This window comes from Eptesicus fuscus, chromosome 17 (assembly GCF_027574615.1).
Source record: "Eptesicus fuscus isolate TK198812 chromosome 17, DD_ASM_mEF_20220401, whole genome shotgun sequence".
In the NCBI taxonomy this organism is placed as follows: domain Eukaryota; kingdom Metazoa; phylum Chordata; class Mammalia; order Chiroptera; family Vespertilionidae; genus Eptesicus; species Eptesicus fuscus.
Window position 1 is genome coordinate 32,323,934 of NC_072489.1, and position 22,937 is coordinate 32,346,870.

The 22,937-nt window shown below is 38.9% G+C and overlaps 1 protein-coding gene across 2 annotated transcripts in view; it reads right to left on the reverse strand.

The window, feature by feature from the left end:
- Positions 1-22,937, reverse strand: part of PRKG1 (protein kinase cGMP-dependent 1) — a 1,119,499-nt gene that overhangs the window by 287,740 nt on the left and 808,822 nt on the right. For both annotated transcript variants that reach the window (XM_008152952.3, XM_008152951.3), the window contains exon 5: positions 8,100-8,163. In XM_008152952.3, coding sequence (XP_008151174.1) covers positions 8,100-8,163 — 64 coding nt within the window. The remainder of the gene's footprint in view (positions 1-8,099; positions 8,164-22,937) is intronic.

The following is a 22,937-nucleotide window of genomic DNA, read 5'->3' on the forward strand; positions in this document are numbered from 1 at the left end:
TGACTCAACACAGTTAGCATTAGAATAAAGGAATTGAGAAAAAAGCGAGCGAGTGCAAAGGGTTAAAAAAACTTATGATTTAAAGAGGCAAATCTTCACTAAAGCAATGAACAAGCATTTATTTCTTCCACGTAATGATAACTAAATTAATCTAGGATATAGAAGAGAAGAAACTCCCTAGAGAGAAAAAAGTGAAAATGATTGAGGCTCAGAACTATAACGGTTCTAGTTGAGAATATAATTACACAGAATATCCTGTTAGGCAGAAGCCAAAAAGTCAATATTGTTTAAACATCAAATCAATGCAGTTAAGTATCCATCATATCCTACGTTAACTTAAAGTCACCCCTTCAGAGATAATGTTCCTAAACACCCACGCTAAAAAGTAGTCTACTGGTCCCTGGCACTCTCTACAGTATTATCCTATTTTATTTTCTTCACACTTTCAGCAAAGTTTCCTAGTGGTATCGCATCTATGAACTACAGCAGTTTCTCGGTCTCTACACTACTGGCAGTTAGGACTGGATGATTGTCGAATAGTCCTCCACTGTGTGAGTATACCACACTCTGTTTATCCATTCACCAGTTGATGGGTATTTGATCTGTTTCTAATTTTGGGCTATTATGAGTAACACAGCAATGCACATTTTTGAACAAGTTTTTGTGCCAGCACATGTTTTCAGTTCTCGTGGGCAAACACCTAGGAGTAGAGTTTCTGGGTCACATGGTAGCCCTATATTTCACATTTTGAGGAATTGCCAAACAGTTTTTAAAAGAATCTGAACCACTTTACAACCCACCCCACCCCCCCAGCAATATTCAAGAGTTGCAATTGCTCCACATACTTGCCTACATTCGCTATTATCTGTTTTTTCTTATTCTAGCCATCCTAGTGGGTATGAAGTGGTATGTCACCACAGCTTGAATTTTTATTTTCCTAATAACTATTAATGTTAAGCATCTTTGCATTGTTTATTGGGCTTTTGCATTCCTCTTTTGGAAAAATATCTATTCAGGTCATTTATTTTAAAACTAAACTACTTACCTTTTCATTATTGAGTTGTAAGTGTTCTTTATATATTCTATGTCCTATGATACTTAATTTTATGTGTCAACTTAGTTGGCCATGATGCCTAGATATTCAGTTAAACTTTATTCTAGATTTTTCTGTGAAGTTATTGTTGTGCATGAAGTTATTGTTGTGCATGAGATTAATGTTTAAATCAGTGGACTTTGAGTAAAGCCAATTACCTTCCATAAAGTGGGTGGAATTCTTCCAATCCATTAAAGGTACTACTAAAACAAAGACAATATTAACTATATTCCCTATGATGTACTTTACCTTCCTGTGACTATTCTGTAACTGCCGATTTGTACTTCTAAATCCCTTCGCCATTTTCACCCAACCCCTCCCCCATCTGGCAAATGTTAAAATGTTCTCTGTATCTGAGTCTGTTTCTGTTCTACTTGTTTGTTTATTTTGTTTTTTAGGTTCCACATATAAGTGAAATTATCTGGCTTTTGTCTTTCTCTCTCTGACATATTTCATTTAGTGTATTACCCTTTGGGTCTATCCATATGGTTGCATGTGGCAAGATTTCATTATTTCTTATGGCTGAGTCATATTCCATTGTATAAGCACCAGTTCTTTATCGATTTATCTGATGGTGCCAGATGGGTACTGGATTTATCAGGGTGATCATTCTGTATGTTATATAAATGTCCAATCATGGTGTTATATACCTAAAACTAATAGAATATTGAATATCAACTGTAATTTAAAAATAAATAAAATAAAATAGTATAAAATAAAATAAAACAAAGACAGACTTCTCTTGAGGAAAAAGGAATACCGCCAGAAGACTACCACTGGACTTGAACTATAAAACCAGCTCTACTGTGGTCTCCAGCCTACTAGACCATTTTGTAGATTAAGTTGCCAGTTGCCATCATTACATGAACCAATTCCTTAAAGTCAATCATTCAGTCAATCTCTCTCTCTCTCTCTCTCTTCTCTCTCTCTCTCTCTCTCTCTCTCTCTCTCTCTCTCACACACACACACACACACACACACACACACACACACACACGTACACCCTATTGCTTCTGTTTTTCTGGAGAACCCTAATACAAGCCCCTTATTGCTTATATGATTTGCAAATATGTTCTCCCATTTCATATTTACTTCTATAATAGAATAAGATATAAAACTACTAATATGAAATTGAGAATTTGTCTTTACTTTTTAATCTCTCCACAGTGCACAACATACACACATATGGGCTCACATGCACACCTCCTGTTCTTACCCTTTCAAAAGTAGCCATTGGTCCCATAGAAGGGAAGACCCCAAACAAATCAGAGAAATCTAAACAGACAGTTAAATTTCAAATTCAGAGTAAAGCAATTGAGAAAGAACAGATTCTTTGGATTCCCTCCAGTGTGGCTTTGACTGGCAAGAACCAAATCTAAAGGAATGGAAGAAAAAGTTTAATAATAACAGATTTCACAGAAAACTAATAATGTTCTTGTCTACTCCATCAGTTTCTTTCCTGAAGACTCCAGGCATGTTTAGAATGGCAAAAACAACTCCAATAACTCAATCAAATTCAGGGTGTTTCCCCTGGTTTGCAGCTAGAGAGGATGCAAAGGGATCTGGGAAGGGTAACCATGAACATGGAATCCCCAAAGAACAGCTGCACCGCCAAAGCAATGAAATATTTCGTCAGCCCTGCTGGACCTTGCAGCAAGGAGGCGTGCCTGTTACATTACCCTCCTTCGCCAATGATGGCCCCTGGACTATATCATGTGATACTTGCTTCCTACCATATTAGCAAGCAATGGTGAGTTGAAAAATGTTTTCTATCTTTGTCTTTTCTCTATTTTTACTTTCTCATCATGTCCTTCTCAAGAATTCAACAAGTCTGAGCAATGTGATCTAAGACCTTGTCAGGGCCATAATGGTTTAAATATCCAATAAACAATAACATAAATAAATGCACCACCAAGGAACACAAACCAGACATTATTTAGGCTGAAATGTGTCAAAGAACCAGACATTATTTAGGCTGAAATGTGTCCAATCATACAAAGTTGCAGACGCATAGGTAGAGAGCTCTTTAAAAGCTGGTGAAATCGAGAGGGTATGTTTTTTAACTCTAAAACAATCAAATCCTATGTTTTAAAACTGGACATGAAATATATTTCAATATAAGAAAATAAGTGTTTCTATATGGCTTATTTTCCACTTAAACATCAGAAGATTTAAATATTGACCCATACCCCACTTCTATTCACATAAAGGAAAAATAGGCTCTACCAAGTGGTGAAAAGTGAATCTGTTGACTTTATTTATTTACTCTTCAATCTTGCATTTTCAATGAAGTAGTTTTCCTTGAATTACCTAAACCTTTTCACCCTTGTTGGTGAAGCATAACCCCTACCCAAATTAATTTTCAAGCACCCTTCGTGACATGACACCAGATTAATTTCTGCTCCTCTTCTCTATAAGAAAATGTTTTTGTCAGTTTCTTTAAAGATGTTAACACAGTCCCAATACTTGGAGACATATTAGACAGAGGTTATTCACAGTGACTTTTTCCCATTGTGCTTGGGTAGCTAATCATTAAAGGGAGCTATTTCTCAGATGGGGATTAGCTAGGGGTTATTCCATCCATTTGAAAAATGTAATTCAACAATAGTGACTAATTCTGTGTACATAAAGGAAGAAGGAAGGTGTGTTAGGTTATTTATTAAGAAAGAAGAGATTAGATCTTATCTTATAATCTCACAGTTTTGTTTGTGTTTGTTTGTTTTTCATTGACCCCAGGTACATTATAGACCTTAAAAATATACCCAATATTTGATTAATTAATTTCAATACATATTTTACTATAATACAAAGGATAGTATAGAGGTTAATGAAATCAGTTTATAAAGTCAAAACTTGCTATTCCCTACATGTACCTAAAATGTCTCCTATAATTTATTTTATAAACTGTAAAATGGATTCTCTAGCAAACCAAATTCAGCAGCTCTAACATGATTTCTAACATTTATTCAGACTTGAGCAGACATGAGATAAGAACATACTACAGTGGCAATAAAGGTAAATATTTAGAGAATCAAGTAATTATTTCAATGTGTCTTGCAAAACACAACCTAGGAAAATGTTTGGACACTGTGCTTGACCTAGATAAGCCTTTCACCAAGAACCTCTTTATATATCTACATGTACACACACTTCTTAAAGGGACTAGGGAGAACTTTTTATATGTTCCTGAAAAGGGCATGAGAGAGTCAATATACAAAGGAATATAGTATCTACTTTGTGATATAAAGAAAAGAAATAAAATGGCATTAAATTGTTACACTAAAAATAAATATATTATTTCCTATTTTATAACTTTACTAGAGGCCCGATGCAAGAAATTCGTGCAAGAGTAGGTGTTCCTTCCTCCAGCTGCTGGCACCAGCTTTCCTCCGGCACCTGGGACCCGGGACCCGGGCTTCCCCACACAACCCCCCAGCTGCCTGCAGGCACCCAGGACCCAAGTTTCCCTAGCAACCGCAGCTTTGTCCGGAAGGTAGTCCAGAAGGACTTCTGGTCTAATTAGCATATTATGCTTTTATTATTATAGAGAGGGAGTAACACAAAAATGAATACATCCATGCTAGAAATTACAGAGGGGTGCAGGTAGGGGCTGGGGTAAGCAATGACTCACTGACAAGCTTCTTTTCCAGCTCTGGAATAGGATGCCCAAGTTTCATCCATTTTTCCTCTAGTCACATGCACCCTCCTACATCAATTTATCATATCAGTAACATTATGTTCATTCCTCTTTCTACCTAGTTATACTTTATTTCTCTCAGTCCCTGCCTCCCCTGTCCCTTTCATTTTTTTCTGTTAGAAGTATTTAGTATAGTGAGTAAAAGGAATAAAATAGTCAATAATAAAGTAGATCTACATATAAACCATCCATCCTCACCTGGGTTACTTCGCTGTAGCCTTCTAATTGGTCTGTCCCTCTATAATCCATTCTTCTCACACTAGCCAGAGACACCATTAAAACATAGCTTTGATCATGCCAACTTTACCAGTTAAGCCCCTCCACATCTTCCCACTGCGTTTATAATAAAAACCAAACTCCTTATCATGACAGGCAAAGCCTGCTGCCCTCTGGCCTTGTCTACTTTCCTCTGACAGTCTCATTCTACACCCCCAACCCCCTATAAACCTTATTTCTGTTCCCTAAGGACAGCAACCTCATTCCTAGCTCAGGACCTTAAGCCTGCTCTTCCCTCTGCGTGGTACACATGGGATCCTATATCTGCATTTAGATCTCAGCTTAAACATCACCTCAGCAGACAGGTCTCCATTAGTAACACAATACAGAGTGGCCTCATCACTGGGTGGTGTTTTCCTTACAGACTTCTCCTCTGTGTCCTCCAAGAAGCATATGCTATGGGACAGCAGGACCCTGGATCCCCAGAGCTTGCAGCAATTGCTGGCACATGGCAGGTGCTCCATAAATATTTGTTGAGTAAACAAGGCTGCAAACTTCTTTGTTGAACGCTAGAAGAATACTGCTTGCCTTTCACAATAATCGGGGGTTCTTTCATCTTCTTGTGGATCATGGTAGAAAGAAAGACAGCCCAATTATCATGCAAAGCCATTCCCTTTAATGTTTTGTGACACTGGTATTGCTTTTGCTCTTCCAAATTTGCTTCATGCTATCTGATACATAATTTAATCTAATTTCTCACTGTGCTTGTTTATTCAACTTGAGTTGAACACTTTCATGCATTGGGTAGTATGCTTATCAGTCTACTTCACATTTTGTCTATTTAGTTCATTTTCATATCCTCAAAACAAATGTGTGGCCACTTAATCATCTGTTTCTATTCTCGTGTGGTATTGGTATAGACTGTGCTGTGGCTCGCAGAATCCAAACACCAATTAAAGGCATCTTCTGATTAGAAAATCTGACATAAAACACTAAATATTTCTTTGCTCAGAATTATTTATAGAGCTATGGTTATTGTTTTTGCAAAACATAGACAATGCTCTCACAGTTGTGGAAATGAAATAAAATGATTAAAGGATTTCATGGCTTTTTTTTTAATGACCTTGATTTGGACTAATACATTTGTAGTTTGTTTTGTTTGTAAAAAAAAAAAAGAGAAAGGTAATTGGAGAATTTTTTAGTGTATTCAACATGAAAAGCAAAAAGCAAAGCAGCTAGGAAAAGCAGTTTTCCATTTACAGTGGTTTCAGGTACAATGGTCGGTGCATTCCGAGAGAAATACGGCCAGTATTTCTTTTCATGAATTTTTTATACTTGAATGTAGGAATCAAATGTGAATTCTGCCTTACTTTGTGTTCCGATATGAGGGAGGCCAATACATCAGAGGGAAGCTCACCCTGACAAGCCTCAAACTGAGACTTTGTATATATGAACCTTTGAAGTTCTACAGATTATAGATTTACTGGTATAATTAATACCTGGAGACAAAAAAACTGGCGGTATCTTTCCAGTGCACCTCGATTACAGCACAACTCCACGACTTCTTCAACGTCATGAGGCCAAATCCGATGATCCTACAACCTCTCACTGGCCCTTGCTCCTTCCAAGGCTCCTCTTCTCCTTGCCCAGTTTAAATTCCAAGGTCAATCATAATCCTTTCTACACATGCACCCTCAACCCCCTCCCGCAACTCCCTCAACAACTCATCTTTTCTTGGCAAAAAAAAAACACAACACAACAATCCTGGTTACATCCAATTCTCTGCCTGCTTGGAACCTGACTTCAGGCAAACAAATGGGGCTGAACACACACACACACACACACACACACACACACACACACACACACACACACACACACACACACACCTTGACTAAACTTGAGACGCCTTCTTCCAGACTCTAGGTTTCAGGTCTTCCTTTTCTTAGAGCATTTACTTGAGAAAGTTTGCAACTTTAAACACTTAAACTGCCTCTATGAGATGCAAAGCTTCTCCCAGCCTTTGCCAGTTTCACAGCCCAGCAAGGTCTTTCTCAAGGACCTAGCGGCTCTACCTTACAAATGTCAACATAGAAGGAGACAGTCTCTGGGGGAGGGTGGGAGCCTCGCTTCCACAAGGGCTAATTAGCAAACACAGATGATCTAGTCACATTGCCCAACCTCCTCCCCACCGCAGTACTTTTCCACCAGCTCACCTCAGCCCTTAAGAATCCTCCCACCTTTCATTCCGGCACAGTTGAGTTTTCTCTCTCCCCGCTACTGCAAGCCTTAAATAGGCTCTCCCTGGCCTGTTCAGCTTAGATCTGGGATTGCACACATCAAGTGGAGCCTGAAGGATGTCTCGCAATCATACTGTGCTTTCCTAGTCCATCCCCTCTTTCATTTTTCTCACATTACCTCCTCTGTCCTCAAACCTCTCATACCTCTACTCAGTCCTCATTCTCAGTTGGGATGACCTTGCTTTCTAGATCACCAAGGAAACAGAAGATACCAGAACAGTTTTCTCCAAGCACCCAGCTGCACAGGTGTCCAGACACTCTGCCTCCCCTGTGTCTATGGGCACCAGAGACCCTATCCTCAGGATGCTGCCTGTGTCAAACCCCTCTGACTCCTGCTTCAACATTTTTTCAAGTTTCATAGGTCCAGATAAAAGCAAAAGTGACACTTCCACTTTCAGGCACATAACGATGTGTGCAAAATATACTCACGTGCTAATAAAATATATACTCAACTATTAATTACCCTTGTAAACATGCTCATCTGAACCTTCAGAGTGGTGATTAACTACACTCCAGCTTCATGTGGACTAAAATGAGATAGAAATAGGCCAGCTCCTATTCTTGCAAGTCAAAGTGACATTACGTTTGCTACAATCAAGTTTTTCTCCCTCTATAGCTGATTTGCACATTTCTGACTATGAGTAAATGTCAGATGCGCTAAGCTGCTTTTTATTGAAGCTGAATATAGAGCTATAAAATATTTAAAAGGTCTCCCTGCAGTTTGTAACTCATCATTGCAAAGCTCTAATGGGCTAGGTCCCATGGGGAAAGTTCAAGTGTTAAAAACAATTACCTCTTCAAGGACGTCAGCAAGTTTACTGAGGATCTCTTCAGGAAGGCTCTGGAATGTGGGAACACTGAAAAACAAAACAGATGAATCTGAAGGCATGAACAGTGACTTACTTTCATTTAAAAAAACACATATGCGCGCGCACACACACACACACACACACAACAAAAAAACACACATACAGCAGTATATCTGAATGAAAATGCAAAAGCCTTCATGGCAAAGAGTCTGCAGATGTAGGCCAAAGCAATAACTTAAGCATGGTTTGATGACTAACAAGGAAAGGTCTATTTTCTGAGAAAGAGCTTGGGGTTTAGACAGAACCAAGTTCAAATCCCACTTGTATTTATCTTTGTGACCGTAAGTGTCCCAGGTATAATAGGGAAAACACACCCTCTCCCTTAGCAGCCTGCTGTCACCACACTCCTTTCAGTTCCATCTCCCTCTTTAGGTCCTCTGTCCCCACTGCACCACACCCCCCCTTACACACACACACACACACACACACACACACACACACACACACACACACTTGATGATATATGCAGACCAGCGAGCATTCATCAACAATGTTGGAAGCTTCCAGTCTTCCAACAGCTAGATTAGGTCCTCCTATTATAAAGTCTTTTATCCCTTCCTACAACCATCTAATCTAATAATAGACAAATATGCAAATTGACCGCACCTTCGCTATACCTAAGCCACGCCCACCAGCCAAGCCACGCCCACCGACCAATCAGGACGAGTATGCAAATTACCCCAACAAAGATGGTGGCTAATTTGCATATCAAGACAGCGTCGAAAGAAGCCAGGGGCGAAGGGAAAAGCAGGCGGGCTGGTGGAGAAGGGGGGGCGGGTGACAAGGGCGGAGCGGAGGCGGGGCCGGGGGCGAAGGGAAAAGCAGGCAGGCTGGAGGAGAAGGCGGGGCGGGTGACAAGGGCAGAGCGGAGGCGGGGCCGGGGGCGAAGGGAAAAGCAGGCGGGCTGGAGGAGAAGGCAAGGCGGGTGACAAGGGAGGAACTGAGGCAGGGTCGAGTGCAGCAGGAAATCCTATTGCAGGATTTTTCCTGCAACGGGAACGCTAGTATTAGATAATCAGATATTTGTTACTGGCTATCTTCCCTGATCAAATTAAGATACCACAAAAGCCGAAACCGGTTTGGCTCAGTGGATAGAGCGTCGGCCTGCGGACTCAAAGGTCCCAGGTTCGATTCTGGTCAAGGGCATGTACCTTGGTTGCGGGCACATCCCCAGTGGGGTGTGTGCAAGAGGCAGCTGATCGATGTTTCTCTCTCACTGATGTTTCTAACTCTCTATCCCTCTCTCTTCCTCTCTGTAAAAAAATCAATAAAATATATATTTTTAAAAAAAGATACCACAAAAATAGGAGCACTCTCTGTCTTGTTCAACCCCTGTATTTTTAGTGATTCACGAATAACAACGTGGGAGCATGTGTTGAATACAGTGATGAAAGCATGGATGTGGGAATGCTTCCTAGCACAGTTGAAAGGATCAGATCAGACAGAATGGAGAGAAGAGCCAGACTCATAGTAGACACTGAAAAATGTTAATTCTCTTCTCACCCTCTTCTCTTATTTTTCCCTCTTTGACCAATAAATAAAAATATTGTATGATGTTGAATACACGAATCAACAAAACTTCTTTTGTATGTGAAACAGTAATGGCTTAAAAAATACCCTTCAATATATAATTCTTAAAACTCCACTGGAAAATCTAACTGGGATGTGGAACTAAATTCTCATTTAATCCTACCTCAATGCTTAAATAAGGGGGGGGGGGGACTCCAAACGAGTGCATGTACATCTGTATTATTATATTTGATTTATAGAATAGTTCTGGTGTGATTAGAATCATACAGGCACTAGGCTGAGGGTTTTTTAGATAATATAAATTTTTTTAATATATTTTATTGATTTTCCACAGAGAGGAAGGAAGAGGGATAGGGAGCTAGAAACATCGATGAGAGAGAAGCATCGACCAGCTGCCTCCTGCACACCCCCCACCGGGGATGTGCCTGCAACCAATGTACATGCCCTTGACCGGAATCGAACCCGGGACCCTTCAGTCTGCAGACCGACGCTCTATCCACTGAGCCAAACCGGTTTCGGCAGATAATATAAATTTTATTCTTACAACAGCCTTATCAAATAACCATTGTTATTGTCACCCATTTTACAGTTAAGACCACCGGGATCTTGGAAACGTGTCTTAGGTCACACCACTCAGAAAAAAGGATGGAAATTTCCATCTGAAGGACTGTGAGGCTAATCACCTACTGAGCTATGCACTTTACAGTGGAAGTATTTAGAAATGCCTCATGTAACTTTCAAAACAGTTCTACTTTCTTTTAGGTAATAATTTTGAAATGAATCAATAATACTAATAACATGATTTAGTGACTTCATTTGTTAACCAACTTTTTACTATGAAAACGACAGCAGTGTGTGATGGCCTGAGGGGTGTGGAAGCAGGGTTGAGTGGTCAATGGGGGAAGAAGGGAGACACCTGTAATACTTGCAACAATAAATATAAACATTTTTTAAAAGAATAAAAGCTAAAGAAAAGAAAAATATCAAATAAATTAAAAGGCAGAATAGTTCAAGAATCACCTGTACCTCCACCACCTAAAATTGTAGCTGTTAACATTGTGCCATCTTTGCTTTATCTACCTTTAATCCTTCTATTTTTCTATATGAGTTTTATAGTCATTTTTATGAACTTTTTGAATGCAGATTATTATCCAATGTTGCCCCTAATACTTCAGCATTCATCCTAAAAATAACATGTCCCTAAACAAATAACTATGAACCATCATCATACATAAGAAAAATTAACTACAATTCCAAAATATCATCTAATAGCTGTTCTGTTAGCAGAGAATTAGCACCAGAAAGTTAGGGGTGATTAGACCTCAGTTCAGCAACCTCAATTCTTGACTTCTGGGAAAGGTTGCCCTAGGGTTGTCTTTGCTTTCCACCCTGGGTGATTTTCCATACCTGGTCCATCATCCTTGCTCCACTCATGCCTGTTCAACTGCCCACCCAACCCCATATTAAAAAATTGCCTATTGTTCAAAAGTGTATTTATTTATTTTTCAAGCCAGGTTCCCTAAAAATCCACACACTGCTTCTGGCTGTTATGTTTCTCTAGTCTCTTATTCTACACAATCCTCCCACCTCCCCCCACCCCCACCCTCACCCCCCATCCCCCTGATTACATTCACTTTTAGAAGAGATCTGTGACAGCTGTCTTTTTGGATGTCCCACATTCTGAATTTGTCTTAGTAATTTTATTTCTGGTAACCTAGTGTATGAACATAAAAACTAACTGAGGGGGAAAAATCCCAAGTATTTTATTATAGCCAGGTGGCTGTAAAACAAACACAGAACAAAAAACAAGCCTCTTATAGAATATCATTACCTCATCAACAGTGCTCAGAATGTGTTCCGGGAGCCCAGGATTCCCCAAGACCCATTCAAGGGGGTCCTCAAAGTCAAAGCACGTAGTCTAAGCTGTCATTTGCCTTTTTCACTCTTCTTTCTCATGTGTACAGCAGAATCCCCCAGACACCATATGACATCACTGCTCTGATGGCTAATGCATGTGTACTTCTATGTTCTTGTGCTTTGTAGAATTTTTAAAGATAGTATTAGATTTGCTGTATGTGTACTATTTACAGAAATTAACTCAGTACCATCTCAGTACTTTGTGCTTCTATGAATTAATTATCATATACCTGCTATAATCTCTGTAACCTTATTATCATTCAATAAATCATTCTTTTAAACTTCTGGAGTATTCCTTCTGCCTAAGAGGGAAAACAATAATTAAAAATATTTGGACACCTTGCGTTGCAATAATAGTTTTATATATTTTCAAAAACATTTTTAACTTTTATCTAAGACTTACAAATTTATAAATTAGTAAGAATTATCAATATTAAAAATTTAATTCAAAGTTTGCTTTTTTATATTTTTCTTCTTTTTAAGGGTAATTTACTTGAAAGGGAAAGATCGTAAGATTCTTATGCTCCTGCCAGAGCTACCAATTTCTAAGTCTAAAGACACTGAAAAACATAAGAAGGACACAGCAGAGAGTTTTCTGACTCACGGGGGGACAATCTAGTCCAAAGAAATTGGAGACACTGGAGATAAGAGATAGAAATATGGCAAAACCTATCATTCCCTCAGCATTATGGATGATAATAATTTACCATATTGTCAACAGAATATTTAAACAATAATATTATCATGCCAGTTGTAATATCACTTTGAGCCTAATTACTCCAAGTTTCAAGAAGAGAATATTGAGTTTTTAAATGTAGACATGATAGAGTTTTTAAAACCCAAAATATTTTTGAGTTTTCAAATCAGAAATGGAAGACTAAGGGAAGTATTTTACAGGGTGAACTTCCACACTTCAGTGACTGGAGAATCCCACAGGATGGCTGAGAGACCACTAAAGCCTTGCAGAGCGGACTCTACCGAATGTCTGCTGGGTGAAGCCAGTGGAAAAAAAAAATCGCTGCACTGCCTCTTTCCAAAGATATAACATCTCACTGGATCCAAGATGAAGCTGCAAACACAGAGACGAGTTGAGACCTTGCCTGTGGAATTGTACTTATGACTTACAAATGAATTCATCTATACTCGTGGCTGGACTTGCTGTTTCCCTTATCTTCACCTGGTATCTGAACCCACTAATCACCAAAGAAGGTAATTTTTATAGAAATTCTTAGCAATAAACACACGTGGTACTGAACTAGTCACTACAGAATAACTTTTCAAATCTTACAGTTTACCCCGAAACAAGTCAATTGACATTGACACTGACCATGCAAGAGCAAAGTAAGGCAGTAACAGCAAACTGCACTCATTGTCCTGTTCGGCATCACCGCATACTCACAGCAAAATAAAATGACAATTTTAATTGAAAATGCTTTGAATGAAGCAGTAAAAATTATTTTCTTGTTTCAACCCTTGAGTGTGGATGTTTTTCATCGTATGGGACAAATGGCAAGTCCATGTAAAGTGCATTGTCTGCTTACTGAAGTATGATGGCTGTCTCAAGGAAAAGAACTTAGGTTGGAGTTGCAAGCTGACTTAACCACTTTTCTCATGGAATGTCATTTTTACTTGGCAACAACCAACAAACTTTGGTTAAGCAGACTTGAGTATCCAGCAGAGTGTTGTTTTTTTAAAAAAGTGAGCTTGTCACTTCAAGGAAAACCACAGTCAGTATTTGCTGCCAGTAATAGAATTTGAACTTTCAAATTAATATTAAAACTTCTGAAAAAATTTATCTGTACTGTGGGCTTAACAGCTTCTCAATACTTGAAGACTGTCGGATGAGATCATTTGGTGATATATTGATATTAACAAATGAGAGCTTTTTGGAAATTCAGTGAACCAGTACTTTGCAGATGCCCAACGCATGATGTATTGAAATCATGCATGGAGAAAGATCTATTCAAAGTGCAAGATGGATCAATGGATTTCAGTGTAATGAAGTATGAAAAGTTCATTTATATGGTTTCTGATCCTCCATTGCAGCTAACTTTTAATATATTACTATTTGTTGGGCTTTGTGGGGGTATCAAAGACAAATGTCCACAGTTACGTGAAAAGGCCATTAGAATACGTCTTCCTTTTCCAACGACATGTCTCTGTGAGGCTGATTATTTTTGTAGACTTCAACCAAAGCAAGCCAGGCCCCACAGAGAGCTACTGGCGCATGGATTCGTGCACAGGGCCACTGGTATAAAATAATACTGAATGTCAATTGTAACTGAAGTTTTAAAAAACTGTTTAACAATTCCCTCTACCTGGAGCAGAGCATACCGAGTTATAATAATTATCTTTGGGTAGCATTTGGGGAACAGTAGCCTTTTTATTCTGTCATTAAGAAATAAGCTTGGTATCAAGTGTAATGTCAAGAATATTGACAAGTATTGTTTATTTCTGTACTGGTAGCTTATAACAATTGAGTAACAGCAGAAATATCTGGCTTACCAAAGAAATCAATTTCTACTGATGAAGGATTAAAGTAAGGGTTCCTCCTAACCTCACAGTTAACTGATCTTTCCCCTTAGTGAACTCATCACTAGGCTGTCTGCCCTCAACATACTTTTCTTCCTTAATTGGATCACCTGGCATTGATCCTGATTCAGTCTGTTATGCAACAGTAATAACTGGTCTTTCTCTGCCCCTCCCTCCTTTACACATCACTGTCAGATTTATTTCTATCAACAACATTTAGCCAATATCACACAATGGCTCCAAACCTTCAATAGCTGCCTATTTTCTCACCAGATTATAAAGAATAATAATTTATTTTGTATATAATGCTTTAAATCAAGCAAGCCATTATAGACGTGGGATATAATTTTATCACTGATGTGATAAAATTGAAACTCCTTATCCTGGAAGACTGTATAGTAATTAAGCATATGGGCTTTAGAATGGAAGAATATCAACTTGAATTAGGCTCTGCTACTAATGCTTAGCTATGCCCTTGGCAAGTAATTTAATCTGACCAGGTCTCAGCTCCTTGGGCTTAAAAAAAAAGGGGGGGGGGGGTAATAAAGCCACCTACTGCCTAGGGTTGTGTTGAAAATAAGTGAAAAATGAGATATTGAGATATGAAGCATTAAGATGCCTGGCACATAGTAAACATTCAATAAACATTAACAATCACAATTATATGTGTTATTGTTCTAAATACCCATTTCTTCATTTTTTTAAAATCAAATTCTATTTCATTTGGACTATCAACCCTTCTCTCTCAGTGACATATTGATTCCTCACATTCACTGTTCAGCTCTTCCCCAAGATCATACTGAACACAGGAGTCATGTCATGCCCAGAGGGTGGGGAGTTAAGTCTCTAATCCCCTGCTATCCAGGTCACAAAGGACCCTTGAAGTCCAAGTTGCTCTGGGCTTCTGTGCCCTCAGAGGAGGGAGGAAATCTCTGATCAGACCCGGAACCCTGGTGCTTTCCATCAGCCCCCGTTGGTGAGTCCAAGCAGAGAAACCCACTCAGAGAAATACCTCCAAGTTTCTCTTCTTTCTCCCTTTGACTCCACTCTTTGTAATCACTTCCAATTAATTCAGGCTTTAAAAATAGATAAACAGTGCCTAGTGTTTTCTTCCCTAATATTAAAATAATAATTCTGCCCAAGAAATTTCATACAAATGCTATGAAATAATATGAGAGAATGTATTTAAAAATGTTTTAATTTCAAATTAAAACTCCAAATATCAGTGATTGAGTTATCTAAAAACAAGAAAAATGTTATTTTTATTTATTTTTAATATATTTTATTGATTTTTTTTACAGAGAGGAAGGGAGAAGGATAGAAGGATAGTCAGAAACATTGATGAGAGAGAAACATCAATCAGCTGCCTCCTGCACGCCTCCTACTGGGGATGTGTCCGAAACCAATGTACATGCCCTTGACCGGAGTCGAACCTGGGACCCTTCAGTCCGCAAGTCAACACTCTATCCACTGAGCCAAACCAGTTAGGGACATGGTCAGCAAACTGCGGCTCGTGAGCCACATGTGGCTCTTTGGCCCCTTGAGTCTGGCTCTTCCACAAAATACCACGGCCTGGGCGAGTCTATTTTGAAGAAGTAGCATTAGAAGAAGTTTAAAAAAATTGGCTCTCAAAAGAAATTTCAATCATTGTACTGTTGATATTTGGCTCTGTTGACTAATGAGTTTGCTGACCACTGGGTTAGGGCAACAAAAATTTTAAAATCATTGTCTTAAAAATCATCTTCTATAACTATACTGTATTGACTGAAAACTGTCAAATTTAATTTTTACATTATTCAATTCTGAAGATTCACCAGATTTTCCAAAGCAAGGTCCTAATAGCTTAGACTAGATTCTTGGTCAAAATGCTTGAGGCCAGTTGTTTCCCAACCTTAAAGCATTAGAAAGTCAGATTCATAAGGTATGCAATGGGCTCCAAGAAATCAATGTGTGTGTGTGTTTTCTATGGTAACATATAAAAATGTATCACTCTTCATCATTTTTAAGTGTATAGTCCAATAGCACTTAGTGCACTCAGATTGTTGTACAGTCATCACCACTATTCATCTCCAGAATTTTTCACCCTCTTAAACTGAAACTCTACACCAATTAAACAAGAACTTCCTATTCCCTCTCTCTCCAGCTCCTAGTAACCACCATTCTACATTTTGTCTCTATAAATTTGGCTATTGTCCTAGCCAGTTTGGCTCAGTGAATAGAGCATCGGCCCATGGACTGAAAGGTCCCAGGTTCAATTCCAGTTAAGGACAAGTACCTCAGTTTCAGGCTCGATCCTTGGCCCTGATTGGGGCATGTGTAGGAGGCAACCAATCGATGTATCTCTCTCACGTCAATGTTTCTTTCTGTCTCTCCCCTTCCTTCTCTAAAAATCAATGGAATCCTCAGGTGAGGATTAACAAAAAAATTTTAAAAAATAAATTTGGCTATGCCAGATATACCTCATATAAATGGAAGCATACAGAATTTCTCTTTTTGTGACAGGTTAATTCACATAGCATACCATCTAAAAGGTTCATCTCGTTGCTCAATGTATGTTTTTAAATCTACCCAGATTATTTTTGGTTGGTATATGCCAATTTAAAGGGATCACTAAAACTCACAAACACATCCCAGCTTATTTTCTGAAGTGCAGACAAGCTTTTCAATCTATACTGTGCCTTATTAGTTTATTTTATATTTTATTTTATTTTTATTGCAGTAAGAACTCTTAACAGGTGATTTACTCTCTTAATAAATTTTATTTTATTTTTTAAAATAAATCTTTATTGTTCAGATTATTACAATTGTTCCTCTTTTTTCCCCCATAGCTCCCCTCAACCAGATTCCTACCCCACCCTCTGCCCTTACCTCCCCCCACTGTCCTCCTCCATAGGTGTACGCTTTTTGTTCAGTCTCTTCCTGCACCCCCACTCCCCTTTTCCCCTGAGAATTGTCAGTCCACTCCCTTTATATACTCCTGATTCTATTATATTCACCAGTTAATACTGTTCATCAGATTTTTTATTGCCTTGGTTTTTAGATTCACTTGTTGATAGTTACGTATTTGTTGTTCATAATTTTTATCTTTTTCTTCTTCTTCCTCTTCTTAAAGAATACCTTTCAGCATTTCATATAATTCTGGTTTGGCAGTGATGAACTCCTTTCACTTTTTCTTATTTGTGAAGCTCTTTATCTGGCCTTCAATTCTGAATGATAGCTTTGCTGGGTAGAGTAATCTTGGTTGTAGGTTCTTGCTGTTCATCACTTTGAATATTTCTTGCCATTCCTGTCTGGCCTGCATAGTTTCTGTTGAGAAATCAGCTGACAATCGTATGGGTGCTCCCTTATAGGTAACTGTTTTTCTCTTGCTGCTTGTAATATTCTCTCTTTGTCTTTTGCTCTTGGAATTTTAATTATGATGTGTCTTGGTGTGGTCCTCTTTGGATTCCTTTTGTTTGGGGTTCTGTGTGCTTCCTGGACTTGTAAGTCTATTTCTTTCACCAGGTGGGGGAAATTTTCTGTCACTATTTCTTCAAATAGGTTTTCAGTATCTTGCTCTCTCTCTTCTTCCGGGACCCCCATAATTCTTATGTTGGTACACTTGAAGTTGTCCCAGAGGCTTCTTACACTATCTTCAACTTTTTGGATTCTTTTTGCTTTTTGCTTTTCTGGAGGAGTGTTTTTTGCTTCTTGGTATTCCAAATCTTTGACTTGATTCTTGCGATCCTCTAGTCTGCTTTTAGGTCTCTGTATAATATTTTTTATTTCAGTCAGTGTATGCTTAATTTCTAGTTGGTCCCTTTTCATATCCTTGAGGGTCTCACTTAATTTATCGGCCTTTTCTAGGAAATTCTTGAAAAAACCTTATAACAGTGGTTTTGAACTCTATATCCAGTCTTTTGCTTTCCTCCATTTCCTTCAATTGTGGCCTGCCTCTTTGTCTCGCATTTTAGCTGCTTCCCTGAGTTGATGGAGTTGCTTTGTGTGTTAGGTGTCCTAGCAGGGTCCAGTAGCTCAGCCTCCCCAGTTACCTGTGGTGCACCCCTTGGTGCACCCCTTGGTGGGCTGTGTGCACAGTCTTGTTGTAGTTAAGCCTTGCTTGTTGTTGGTATCACTGGGGGAGTTGTTCTCCAAGCCACCTGGCTGTGAGGATCAGCAGTGTCTCCGCTGGGAGGGCTTCTGTGCTCAGCTTGGCTGGGGCGGAGTCTCAGGGTGGCGCAGACAGGCTTTCGTTTCCTGTCAGCCCTGCCCTAAGAGGGCCCTGTTCTCCGTGTCCCACAGCAATGGCTGTGCACCTCTGAGAGAAGGCTGCTCTCGAGTTTCGCTCGCTGCCAGACAGTCCAGTTTCTCCCCGACCGGAGCTGGATTTCAGTGCAATTGGGAGGTTTTGTTTCCTCCCGAACAAGAAAGCTAGCCACGCGTTTGCTGCCCGCCCTCTCCACGCACCGCGAGTAAGCCAGCCACGTATTCAGCCGCCCGCCCTTTCCGCGCTCATGGATCTCCGCACCTCCACAGCTCCTGAGGCTCAGCGTCCTTTTCTCTTTTTTTCTAGTTGTAGAATTTCCACTCAGCCAGCTTTCTGGTGGTTCTGGACGATGTCCGCTCTGTTTTCCAGTTGTAGTTTTAAAATTGTTGTGGTAGGCAACAATTAGGTGTTTCCCTTATGCCGCCATCTTGGTTTTTTTCTCTCTTAATAAATTTTAAGTACACAACACATTGTTGCTGACTATAGGCTCAATATTGTACAGCATATCTGTAGAGCTTATTCATCTTATTTAACAGAAATTTGATGCCTATTAATTAGAAACTCTCTCTTTCTGCCTCCCCCTAGCCATGGTCACCACCATTCCAGTCTTTGATTCTATGAGTTGACTTACTAGTAGATCCCTCATATAAGTGAAATCTTGCAGTTTTTGTCTTTCTGTGAATGACTTATTTCACTTAGTATAATGTTCTGAAGGTTCATGTTGTTGCAAATTGCAGGATTTCCTTCTTTTTTTTTTCAGGCTAAATTATATTCCATTGTTATGTATATGCCACCGGTGGTTTTTTTATGCATTCATATGTCAGTGCATATTTAAGTTGATTCCACGTCTTGGCTCTTATGAATAGTGCTGTATTAAATATCGGAGTGTTAATATCTCTTCAAGGTCCTGATTTCAATTCTTTTGGATAAATACCCAGAAATAGGATTGCTGGATCACATGGTCATTCTGTTTTTAAATCTTGGAGGACCTTCCATACTGTTTGGCATAGCAGTTGTAACATATTGCATCCTCTCCACAAGAGTGTGCAAGAGTCCCGGTTTCTCCACATCCTCACCAACACTCCTTTTCTTTTCTTCCCTTCCTTCCTTTCTTTGCCCTTCCTTGCTTCCCTTCCCTTGCTTCCCTTAGCTTGCTTCCTTTCCTTCCTTCCTTCCCTTTCCTTCCTTCCTTCCTTCCTTCTTTCCTTCCTTAATAGCCATCTTGACTGACAAGTGTGAGGAAGTACTTCATTGTAGTTTTATTTATTAGTCTTTGAATTCCCCACATGTTTGTGTAAATTTCTTTAAGACGCAAGGACAACCTCTTCTGGGAAATAGTCTCTGACAACTTTCTCTAAGTAGGTATCTTGCCTGATTAGCACCTATGCTTGTATTGTAACCATCTGGTGACTTATTGATCTCCTCCCACTAACATATAAATTCACTGAAATCCTTTACCGTACAGTAACTAATAGCAGGAAGTTTAGAAACAAACAAACAAAAAAGATGGTTTGGAATCCCAGTGCCTTCACTTCTTAGCTATATAACTACGGGCATGTTATTTAAAGCCAATAAGCTTTACCTTCCCTAGTCAGAAAATGAAAACAGCTAAGTTGTGAACAGTAGTGAGTATGAAGCACTGGGCAAAGAAGCTGCCATAGGGTGGGCACTCAATTAAAGGGGCATATACTTTAGCTTGTACAATACCACACTTGTCATGGAGTGTGTCATGTAGTAGGTACTTAAAAGCATCCAAACTGAAGAAATATATTCAATAAAGCCAAATGCAATAAAACAATAGTGGTTTTGACCCAGGGCCACTGCACAGGGGTTGTGCAATTTGCACACTGTACAAAGGCACCTGCATGGGGGAGGAGTGAGACTGAGCATCAGCCTACCCACTCTGCACCCCACGTATTCATCCCGGCAGGGGCTGCATCAGACCAGGGGATGGTGCCTTATTTACAGCAACCCTGATCTGTTCAAGGATCCGCTTGTTATTTTTCATGAACCACATGAATGTCTCCTTGAGGCTATTTACTATTTACTCCAGAAGAATTCAGAACAGAAACCAATTGCCTGACAGTCTTCTTAAAAAAAAAAAAAAGTTATTTTAAATAAAAAATAAATACCCACTGAGGGCTACTTTCAAAATCAGAGCTAAGGATACTCTGGTGCTCCTGTCGAAATGATCATGAGGACAGGAGGCACTAATGACAAACTTTATTAGATTACCTCTGAAATGCTTAATAGCATCTAATCTTGTTCAGAAGATTGCTCTCTACCTGACCTTTGCCCTGCAAATCTTACAACAGCCTATGCTTGAGCAAAAATAAAATCTAATGGGTTTTTATGGAATCAAACAAATTGCATCTGTTAAAACTAAAAAGGAGCATTTGACATTTTAAACATTTAATGCTGAATTAATGATAATCCGCCTAAAGGTTTCCGCCTAGATTTTTTACCCAACCTTTTGAACCTTGGGAGATGTGGTCCCCTGCCGCAGAGACTAAGCCTTTTCTATAGCAGTGTTTCTCTCTCCACAAGGTGCCATTGGCGTCATACATCTTCAGTGTGCATGGATGTCCCATGTACTGCATAACATTTAGCATCTCTTGTGCCCATGAAATACCAGCAGTATTCCTGGTCATTGTGACAAGAAAACATCCTCCAGAGAGATAATGTCCAAACTTTAGAACCATTGCTCTATCATTTCATGTTTCCCAATTCACTGATTTCTTGTTCTACCTAAAACCTCAGAAACCCTGATGACTTGCATCTCCCAGTGGCTGGATACCGACTGCCCTGTAACTTGTACACCAAAGAGACATTTGTTCAAAGTGCTTCTGGAACTTGGCTGCCTACACATAGACCAATGGTATCAAAGACTCTTCATCCTTGGTTTATGGCTGTGCCCAATGCTATTTAAACATTATTTCCGAAATACATTACTAGACATTCCACACCAACAGAAGAACAGAAGGGTTCCATCAGCAGGTAAGAAAATTCTGTTATAGAACTTTAATTTCTTTTTTCTATAGAATTTAGGAGTCTTTACTTGGGGACTAAACCACATTTAGAAAGCTAACTGGAGGGAAAAAAAGAGATAGTATTTTCCAAATTTATTCAACCTGGTAACCCCTTAATTATTAAGAGACAGGCTTCACAAAGTCCCTATGCTTAACATGGAACATACTTTAGCACAGTCTCTTGGTGAACTGCTGCATATTTTTAGGAAAGTCAGCCATAATCTCCCCTGAGAAGCCTTGACTGATAATCTCCCTCCTTGGCTCCTCTCCATTCTCTACAAAGTCCGCACAGACACATCTCCTAAGGCACAGAGTCTGGGTGCCTTTCCTCTGTCCTCCTGAAGTCCCCATTTCTACCTCTGGCCTAGTATTGGACTGTGATTGTAAACTGAATGGTCGATTCATCATAGGGTCAGCACACTATGGCCCACTGGCTCACCACCTATTTTTGTAAAATCAGATTTCAATGGAAGTCAGCCATGCCCACATTCTACAAAAACAAAACAAAAAGGTTTTAATATAATTTATACAATAATGTATGTTCCTTCAATTATAATATTTATTAGTTTTCAGGCAAATGTAATAACAGTTTACTCCTAAATTGATGCATACTTCCTCAATTTATTATATGGCTAATTGAATAAATACCATGTAGGAAATTTTTGCAGTCAGGAAATGGACTATATATAATCTAACAAATTAATTTAGCCTATGACTTCTGTAAGTAATGATGAATCAATGTATTATTTTTTCAGATTCACATTTTGATTTCTGAGGACAAAAGTCATACTCCAAAGGAGTGACTTGGATAGGAAATGTAGGAATTAGGACAGATTAATAAGAATGGAGAGAATGGGTGTTAAGGGGAAGGCCCTCTGAATCTATATAAGGACTGAAAGTAATAAACAAACACAGCATTAAACATAAAAATAAAATCAATTATTTGGGGGAAAATTGTTCACTCTTACTTACGTTATAGTGGCAAGTAATGTACTATTATATCATCTTTAAGTATTTAATAATTTTAGCTCAGTCCGAACATATTTTTATCACCATTAAATTTAAGCTTACTATTTTAACTACAGTCATAAATGTGAGAGGCCTGCAAGATGGTATTAAATGTCAAATTAAGCTGAATAGTGTCTTTTTAAGATATGTCTGAATATCTCTATTATCAGTAATTTTTAAATTAGTGTTTACTATGTGCTAAACACAGTGTTATAACTTAAGTCCTAGCCACATTGCTTAGTAACTATGTGACTTTGAATAAGCTAATTAACACTTTTTTAATATTTTTTATCAGTGAAATAAAGATAATAGAACTTTATATAAACTTATTTTATTTTTCAATAATTCTGTATGTTCTGTCATTATCCACATTATGCAAAATGAGAAGACAAGGCCTAAGGCCTCAGGCAAATAACTTCACCTCCCTGGATGTGAGTGGCAGAACCTCGATTCAAAGCCAGAGCTGGAGCCCCAGTGGGAACTCTCAAAAAACCAGTGCC